Source organism: Trichechus manatus, unplaced genomic scaffold (assembly GCF_000243295.1).
Source record: "Trichechus manatus latirostris isolate Lorelei unplaced genomic scaffold, TriManLat1.0 scaffold00104, whole genome shotgun sequence".
In the NCBI taxonomy this organism is placed as follows: domain Eukaryota; kingdom Metazoa; phylum Chordata; class Mammalia; order Sirenia; family Trichechidae; genus Trichechus; species Trichechus manatus.
The window spans coordinates 1,771,308-1,781,411 of NW_004444040.1; the positions used below are offsets into that span (position 1 = coordinate 1,771,308).

The following is a 10,104-nucleotide window of genomic DNA, read 5'->3' on the forward strand; positions in this document are numbered from 1 at the left end:
AGCTGGATCCACAGGCTTGATCAGCAAGACTCTTTTATAGACTGAACCTGTCTTATTATTAACTAGCTTTTAAAAAAATGTTTTTCTAACTTGTTTCTAAAATTATTATTCCCTGTAGAAAAACACAAAAATAAAAAGATATGTTTGCCTTTGAATTATTTCATACATAAATATTCATGCCAGGTTATAGACAGTATCCTTTATCATTAAAATTTGCCCTCTTTAGACTTTTCAGAGCCCTAATGGCAAAGCAGTTAAGAGCTGGGCTGCAAATTGAAAGGTCGGCAGTTCGAATCCACCAGCTGCTCATTGGAAACTACAGGGCAGTTCTACTCTGCCCTATAGGGTCACCATGAGTCCGAATCGACTCGACAGTAATGGGTTTGGTTTGGGTTTTAGACTTTTCAATTTTTTGCCTTGAATTCACCCTGCCTATTATTAATATTGGGGCCCTGGTGGCGCAGTGGTTAAGCATTTGGCTGCTAACCCAAAGGTTGGCAGTTCGAATCCACCAGCTGCTCCTTGTAATCCTATTCTATTCTGTCCGATAGGGTTGCTATGGGTCAGAATTGACTTGACAGCAATGGATTTGTTTGCTTTTTTTATTATCAATATTACCTCCTTCATTTTTTATTGCAATTGTCTGTTATGTCTTTGCCCATCCTTTTATCATCACCCTTACTCAGCTTTAGGTGTTCCTCTTATATAGAGCATCATATGATTAGGTTTTGTTTTTTGGTTTAACCTGAGATTCTTTTCCTTTTACTAGGTGTATTTATCCCATTTGTATTTACTCACACTTGGTTCTGTTACCTTGTTTATGTTGGATTCTGTTTTTAAAATTAGAAATTTTGTTTTTAAACCTTTGGCAATATGATCTATGCATTCTTCGTGTTTTCCTTCTGATAACTGGTAGGTTTATAGTCTGTTTTTAGTTCTTATAATAGCTATCCTTATATCTTTTTTTATAATATATTTAAACTACTGTTTCTTGTAATGTCACCTTTATACAATGCCAACTGACTCTTCTACATGAAAGATGGGGAAGTTAGTATATTCTTAAATTCTTCCCACTTTTCTACCATCCAATTCTGACTGGTTACATTAATATTTTTAGTTCCTCTATTGGTTAGTTTTATATCTTTTAAAGAACATAATTAACACTTTATAGCTTGATTTAACAGCTTTAAAGTATCTATCGATCTCTGTGTTAGTTTCTTAGGACTGTTGTAAGAAATTATCACAAACTAGGTGGCTTATAACAACAGAAGTTGATTCTCTCACAGTTCTAGAGGCCAGAAATCAGAAATCAAGGTGTTGGTGGATGGTGTTCTCTCTGAAGGCAGTAGGGTAGATCCTTCCTTGCCTTTTCCTAGCTTCTGGTGGCTTACAGCAATCCTTGGCATTCCTTGGCCTGTAGCTGCATCACTCCAATCTCTGCCTCTGTCTTCACACGGCCTTCTTGCCTAGTTGTTAATGAGTCTTCTGCCAATCCATAACAACATCTTTCTGGTATTCTCTACTTTCAACCAAGATCCATCTGACATCAGCAATGGTATCCCTCGTTCCACACCCTCTTCTGAATCCACTTTGAATTTCTGGCAGTTCTGTGTCGATGTATTGCTACAATCATTTTTTGAATTATCTTCAGCAAAATTTTACTTGCGTGTGATACTATTGATATTGTTCGACAATTTCTGCATTCTGTTGGATCACCTTTCTTTGGAATGGGCGCAAATACGGATCTCTTCCAGTTGGTTGGCCAGTTCTTAATCCTATGCTACCTCCTGAAATGGATGAATGTTGACCAATTCTTTTGATACAGTGATTCTGTGTATTCCTTCCAACTTCTTTTGATGCTTCCTTCATTATTCAATACTTTGCCCGTAGAATCCTTTAATATTGCAACTCGAGGCTTGAGCTTTTTCTTCAGTTCTTTCAGCTTGAGAAATGCTGAGCGCTTGCTTCCCTTTTAGTTTTCTAACTCCAGGTCTTTCCATATTTCATTACAATACTTTACTTTGCCTTCTCAAGCCATCCTTTGAAATCTTCTGTTCAGCTATTCATCACTTCTTCCATTCACTTTAGCTACTCTATATTCAGAGCAAGTTTCAGAGTCTCTTCTGACATCCCTTTTGGTCTTCTCTTTCCTGTCTTTTTAGTGACCGTTTACTTTCTTCATGTACAATGTCCTTGATGTCATCCCACAACTCATTCTCATGAATTTAATTTTCTTTGCTTCACCTTGAGCTTGAATATGAGCAACTGAGAGCCTGTTCTGCAGTTGGGCCCTGGCCTTGTTCTTATGGATGATATTGAGCTTCTCTATGGTCTTTTTCCACAGATGTAGTTGATTTGATTTCTGTGTTTTCCATCGGGTGAGGCCCACATGCGAAGTAACCGTTTATGTTGTTGAAAAAAGGAATTTGCAGTGAATAAATCTTTGGTCTTGCAAAATTCTATCACGTAATCGCCAGCGTTGTTTCTATCATCAAGGCCATATTTTCTATCTACCGGTTCTTCTTCATTTCCAACTTTCACATCCAATCACCAGTAGTTATCAATGCATCCTGATTGCATGTTTGATCAATTTCAGACTGCAAAAGTTGGTAAAAATCTTCAATTTCTTCATTTCTGGCATTAGTGGTTAGTGTGTAAATTTGAATAATAGTCGTATTAACTGGTCTTCCTTGTAGGCACATGGATATTATCCTATCACTGACAGCGTTGTACTTCAAGATAGATCTTGAAATGTTGTTTTTGACAATGAATGCAATGCCATTTCCCTTCAATTTGTCATTCCTGGCATAATAGGACCATACGATTTTCTGATTCAAAATGGTCAATACCAGTCCATTTCAGCTCACTAATGCCTAGGATATTGATCTTTATGCACTCCATTTCATTTTTGATGACTTCCAATTTTCCTAGATTCATACTTTGTACATTCCACATTCCGATTATTAATGGATGTTTGCAGCTGTCTCTTCTGAGTTGTGCCACATCAGCGAATGAAGGTCTTGAAAGCTTTACTCCATCCACGTAATTAAGATCAACTCTATTTTGAGTAGGCAGGCTGTTCTCCAGTCGTATTTTGAGTGTCTTCCAACTGAGGGGCTCATCTTCAGGCACTACTATCAGACAATATTCCGCTGCTATTCATAAGGTTTTTACTGGCCAATTTTTTTTTAGAAGTAGATTGCCAGGTCCTTCTTCCTAGCCTGTCTTAGTCTGGAAGCTCTGCTAAAACCTGTCCACCATGGGTGACCCTCCTGGCAATTGAAATACCAGTAGCATAGCTTCCAGCATCACAGCAATATGCCAGCCACCACAGTACAACAGACAGACGAGCGGTAGAGTCAAGTGCTTAGTTTTTAAAAATTTAACTCCATTCAGTTTTTGAGGACAAAATTCACAATGTACATATAAAGGGTTCCCAAAGAAAACAAGTTCTCTTCTTCCTCAGCCACCTAGCACCCCTCCCTGGAGGCTACCACAGTTATCAGATTTTTACATCTTTTTCCAAAGATCTGCTGAATCTGATAACCATGGTTGCCTCCAGGGAAGGGAACTGGGTGGCTGAGGAGGAGTAAATATGTGTGTATATTTTTTCCCATAAATAGTGGCATACTATACACACAGTTCTGTGCCTTGTTTTTTTCACTTAAGCTCTTTTTAATTTTGGTAAATCTTACTTCTTCGTTAAGACCTTCCCTAATACCTTGCCATCCCAACGCTCCTCATGCCACCCCGCTCCTTCTCCTTCTCTGAACTATGAAAGCTCCTTTGTTTGAATAACAGAGGTGGCATATACAACACAGGACTTATATTCTTATTTTTTTCTTCATATATATGAAAAGATAGCATAATGTAGAAACTAAGGGCAAGGGTTTTAGAGCCAGGCAAACCAGAGTTTGAATTTTGGACTCCACTAATTACGAACGGTGACATTAGGCAAACTGCTCAACCTTCTCTCTGAGCCCAAATTCCCTCCTCTGTTAGATAAGAACAGTAACACTGAACTCCAGGTTGTCAGTAAACTGCTCATAATAGGGCCTACACATAGTGACAACTCATTAAATGCAACCTATCACCAACACTGCCATCATCATCATTGTCAGCTGAGCATCAGTCTGAGGATGGGACTTATACGTGTACACCAAGTGGCATGGACTGATCCATCCTTCAGACAGATAGTGGGGCCTGTGACAAGTAGGCCTCAACTATATCAACCAGCGGGAAGCTAAGTCATGTGACTCCCAAATCCATGGCTTAGATGAGTGGCAATCACTAGTTTGAAGGCAATTTCTAGGTCTCCTGGCCCCCTGCCTCTGGTCTGTGGCAGATGTTACTGATACTTCCTCTCACCAATGACACTTAGGAAAAAAGTATTCAAAAACTATAAAGACTGAATCTGACCTTACAAATCCATCTGGATGCATTCCATTCAAGAACAGGGAATAGGGATTAGGAGTGCTCAAGACAACGGTCACATGTTACAATGGGGAAAGGGCACATACAAAGACTGTGCAATGTGCCTGGGACCATGGACTGGCAGGAGCTAGGTCTCACCAGCTGAGCCAAAACCTACTTCCTAAGTGCTTACGGACCATTTTGGGTCTACTTGCTCCTTAGCTCTGAGACATGGGCCCTACTCTTCTCAGATACCTGTTAGTGCTCCAAAGCTATTATGTCAAACTTAGGTAGATATGGCTCGTTTGCCTGCGTACAGGGCTTGAGAGATCTCTAAGAATTCGAAGGCGTTTCCTCAATGGCTTTCTCCTGACACCCAAGTGGTGAGTGTGGCTCCTCCTCCTCCTCTGGTCACCTGGTGAAAGGTACACTAGCTGTCTCAGCTCCCCTGGGCCATGGAGGTATCTCTGAGTCCTCCCTCTCCTCCCACACATCATCCCTCACCAAGGCCTGGGGAGTACTAAACAGCTCTGAGAGCCATGTTCCACTCTCAACCCCTCTACCACTTGCCTCATCCAGACCACTACTCTCCCTTCAGTAGGTCACTGCTCAGTCTCTCTACTTCCAGGCTTCCTTTTCTGCAATTTATTCTTCCCACTGCAGTCAGAATGATCTTTCAAAAACATAACACTGGTCATGTGATTTCCCTTAGAATATTCCAATGGGTTCCAATTACTCTTGGCTTGGCCTGACCTATCTGCCACACCTTATTTCCTAAAGATCCTGTGCATGCTCTAGTCATCATCAGGCCTCCAATCTTACTGTTCCTTCTGCCTGGAACCATCTTTCCCCTTCTTTTTGTTGGGCCAACTCCTCTTCGGGTGTGGACAATTTGAATAGTACCTCCTCTGGGAGGCCTTCCCTAACGCTCTGAGACTGAGCTAGAGCAGGCATTGGATAAAGATTTGCTGAATAAATGAACGAATGGACCAAGTGTAATAAGACACTTGCAAGCTGACCTCTGAGGCAGCTGCCCAAGTAGCTAAGTTGGGGGTACCCACATGCCAAAATTTCTCCTATGGATAACTCTGCACAAATTCTACTCCATCAGACAGTCATCTGAAAATGTTTCTCAGACTTATGTTTGTATTTTAATGTGTTTTTAAACAATTTTTTAATTGGTAAATACATATTTTTGGTACAAAATTCATAAGGTACAAAATGGTATTCAGTAAAAAGCTCTCTCACTTCTTCCTCCCCTAGCACCCTGGGCTCTGCTTCTCCTCCCCAGAGGCAACCACTGATAACCAGCTTTTGGGTGTTTTTCCTTGGACAGTCTGGGCACTTTCAAGTATATAGGAATATACAAAATCACGTTTTCTTAAGAGCTTCTCCCACACATAAAACCTCTATCCTCAAGGTCTCTTTGTATGGCCTAGCTGTGGTAATAGCACATGACTAAAGGAATTCAAATGGAGAATACTTCAGCATCTTGTTTATTCTATTTTAAAACGGTTCCTCGCATGTTCTTTCTGTTTAGAAGCTTAAACATTAAGACGGACCTTCCTCAGTCACAGTGCCAGGGAAGCCTCCTAAGGGGACGTTGGTGGTGCCTGTGCTCCCATTCCCATTTGGAAAGGTCACGCTCGAGGCTGCAGGGGAGGTAGGGAGGCCAGTCGGAAGAGCCTGCTGCCAGAACCCCATGGCCTGGTGCAGCCACAGGAAGTGACTGGGGGCCTTGAAACTGAGTAAGGTGAGGTCAGGAGCCCAGGCTCAGAATGCGGCACAGTAGGGAAGCAGGCAGCATCCTAGACGGCTCAGCAGATTCCGGAGGTGGCAGACACGGGATCCAGATCCTGCAAAAAGCTTCTGAGATTCCCAGGGGTGGAAGCCAAGAATGGTTGTGGTGAATCTTGCAGTGAGAAGCCAGGAAAGGCTGAGTGAAGGCCTATAGAAGCCTTGAGATTCTCATTTGGTAAATTCTTGGGCAAACAAAACTGCAGAGCCAGACTAATGCAAACATGCTAACTTAAGCGGTGCACCGCTGGGTCACAAGCACAGGCCAGGCCTGTCCAAGAGAGGGCTGGGATCTGGTCTCTGACAGACAGCTTGCCCAAAGTCCTATCTGCAGCACGAGTACCTTGTGGGCAAATCCTGTGGGGTTGGGATTCTAGGTCAGGAACTGGGCAGAGAAAAGGGGCTTTGCATTGCAGGGAAACAAGCAAGAGGATTATCCCCAGCATTCTTTAGACCAGCTAAGTAAACTGCCACCTGCCAAGAGGAAATGCCATCTATGAGGCAGGTATGACAGTTATCTGGAACACAGGGTGAAGAGGCCAGGGTAGGCGGTTTCATCTTGTTTGGGCTTGAAGCTTCCTTCTGTTCTTTATCAAGGAGTGGATACCCAGATTTGGCCAAGGTCTCACCAGACAGTCTGTGAGTAAGCAGGCAGCCTGACCTGGCCCATTCCCAAGAGTAGAGAAACATCCCCAAGGTCTGTCAGACCATCCAAGGGCTAAAGGCTTTCAGCATCCCAAGAGAAAACAAAATTCACTTCTTTTGCCTATCTACAGATACTTTTAAAATCAGGGCATGGCAGTAAAATAGCTTCACCGCTTTTAAGCCAGCGTTATAATGAGACTTGCTTGCTGTTTAAGCACTGACATTATTTCCCAGTCTTCAGATTTCTGTAAGACACATCATCTGGGGCCTGCAACATAGTCTTTTTCTCACTGTAGAATACAGTAGTCCCCCTTATCTGTGGTTTTGACTTCTGTGGTTTCAGTTACCCCCTGGTCAACCATGGTCCGAAAATGTTAAACGAGTAGCGTGACGAAATCTTGCGCGCCTACTCTGTCCCGCCCAGGGACCATATTCACATAACTTTTATTACAGTATATTATTATAATTGTTCTATTTGATTATTAGTTATTGTTGTTAATCTCTTACTGTGCCAATTTATAAATTAAACTTTTTTTTATCATAGGTACGTATGAATAGGTCCAAACATAGTAGTATACATAGGGTTTGGTACAATCCGTGGTTTCAGGCATCCATGGTTTCAGGCATCCACAAGGGGCTTGGAACATATCCCCCACGGATAAGGGGGACTACTGTAATCCTTTGTTGTTAAAAGTAACAAATCAGGGAGCCTGACTCATGAAGGGGGCAAGGGGAGGCAATAAACTCCCTCTGGACTTGAAGTGCTTATCTACTGGCGGCAGACTTCGCCTCCAAGTGAGCCATCGAATCTCCTAGGAAAAAAGAAAGACTTGCCTTTATCTCCTCCTTCCCAGATAGCTCATGCCTATGTGAGCCAGGTCAGGCTAGTCCATAGGTTCCTGGGCCCAGATGCAGGGGGAAGATAGTTAGCAAGACTATATTGACTGGACCTCCCGTGGAGTTCAGAAAACAGCACATATGGCCTCAAGGGCATCTGCCACAGCTCATCACACCCTTGGTTTTATACAAGCTCAGAATCTGACAACAAGTCACCTTTGAACAATGAGTTAGAAGGCAGTGTTAATGAAACGTGCCTACCAAGTGCCAGAGAGAACGTCGTCTGTGTTGGTAAAAGGGATCAGGCTAAAAGGGGCTTTTCTCTTGGCCTGTCCCAGGTTCATGGACAGTGAAGACACAGCACTTCCTCAAGGCTCTTTTGTTCCAGGGCAGCCTGACCACCTGTGCTTATCCTAAATGCAGAAAAGCAGACGGGCACTGAGGGCGAAAGTACTGAGGAGCCAAGGGTGGGCTTAGCAATTATCATCTGCTACATAAGGGGCTCTGAAGGGAAAAGAGGGCATCAACATTTACAAGAGTAAGACAGGGCCTAGCATTGGACAATTCAGCGAAATCCCAGGCACAACTACTGGCCAGTACCGTCAGTGAGACTAACAGGCAAACACTTCCTCAACTTTCCCTCCCACCACTTCCTCTAAGTCAACCTTCACTCCCAGTCTGAGCTCAGGATCCCACTCGTCCCCTCCTCAGGCCCCCACTCCATCAAGCCTAGGGTCTCCCTCTAGCCTACAGGCTTTCTCCTCAACAAATAAGGATGTGCATATCTTTCCCTCTTGGAAATTATTCCCCTCTAGCTACCATTCTTCTTTGCACAGCCCCACACACCCTAAAACAACATCCACATTTGCTGGCTCCAGTTCCTCACTGGCCACCAGCCCGCTCAGACCTGGCTTTGGCCCTCATGTCTCCACTCAGATTCTCCTGCTGAGGTCACCAGTGCCCTTCACACTGGCAAAGCCAATGGGCTTTTTCTGTCCTTCCCTTGAGATCTATGCAACAGCGAATACCACTGATCTCTTTGTTTTTCCTTCCTCAGTGTCTGAGGCAATGCTCTCTCCTGCCTCTCCTCTTTTAGTCTCTTGGACTTTTGTTCCCCCATATTTCTGGCTTTCTGGCCTTTGCAACTCTACACCTGGCCACTGGCTAACTACAGCCATGGCCTTGACTTCAACCATGACTCCCAAACATGTATCTAAGGACAAGACAGCCCTCCTCGGTTCTGAGCCTACATAGCCAACCTCCTGCATCCCTTCTCTTCCATGCTCCCCAGTCCCATAAAGAACACATCGTCTCCTTTCTCTCCCCTTCTATGCTCTCTATTTCAAGGATAGGTACCACCAACCTTCCCAATCTCCCAAGCTGGAAACCTAGGAGTCACTCTAGATACTGCCTCTTCCCTCACGCCCCCACATCTAGTCTGTCACCAGATCCTTCTGACCCAACCTCTACAAAATCTCCCTAATCTACCTGGGGTACATACTGTGGACAGAGCTAGCCAACCTCCACTTCACCTTTCTTTTGGGGTACAGTACTTAGAAAGTAACAGGCACCTGCCTCTGAAAGCTGGATCTGAGACTACCTGGCGCAGCAGTCCAACATACACACTCCTCCCTCGAGTGGCCCAGCCTCCTTCCTGGGCAGCACCCAGCTCAGCTGTTTCCCAAGACAACAGCTCTGGAATGCTCTGTTGTCTCCGCTCCCTGCGGACCGGCAATGAGATCAGCAAGGCAAAACTGTGCTGGGGACACTGAGTTGTTTTCTGCCCTCTGATTTCTGCTTGAGCTAGGCTGGCTCAGGAAGCCCAGACCCCAGGCATATCTCCCGACAACAATGAGTATTTCATACTGTAGGGAACTTAGAATTTATGCTGGATCTCCAGGTACCATAGATAATATGATTTAAAAGTGCTGCTTCCAGGGCTGCCATGTGGTAGGACAATGCAAGGTTGAGTGCAACCTACAGAATGGGTGGATTTTTCTGAATGTTATCAAGGAAGTGTGGAAAATTCCAACGTGTGTCAGGGGGGTATTAAGGGAGACAGGTCCTGCTGGGCACACTCTGCACTCTTGGGACAGGAGAAGTACATAAAGATCTTGCTGATCCAGAGGCTGGGAATATCTACTCAGTACATTGATATTAGCTGGAAGGTCAGGACAGCCATAGGCCCTAGCTCAGGAGAAGTGTTACCATGGCAATTTATTGCCATTAAGAGACAAACTCTTGGAAGAAGTCTGCCTCTCAAATATGATAAAAGTAAAATGTGTCAAAGTTTTCCCTGAACCAATTTTGTTTGTTTTAGATTTCAGAATGGTAGGTAGGAGCATGAAGAAAAGTCTGTTGCATCTACATAGAATTTGAAAGGCAGGCAGCAGAAAGTAAAGCATATTGCTT

The 10,104-nt window shown here is 43.8% G+C and overlaps 1 protein-coding gene across 1 annotated transcript in view; it reads right to left on the reverse strand.

The window, feature by feature from the left end:
* DNAAF9 (dynein axonemal assembly factor 9) overlaps positions 1–10,104 on the reverse strand; it is a 139,879-nt gene that overhangs the window by 16,851 nt on the left and 112,924 nt on the right. Inside the window, exons 25-26 of the mRNA XM_023737560.1 lie at positions 8,892–8,905; positions 864–887 (exon numbers count right to left, since the gene is read on the reverse strand). Of these exons, the coding sequence (XP_023593328.1) occupies positions 864–887; positions 8,892–8,905 (38 nt within the window). The remainder of the gene's footprint in view (positions 1–863; positions 888–8,891; positions 8,906–10,104) is intronic.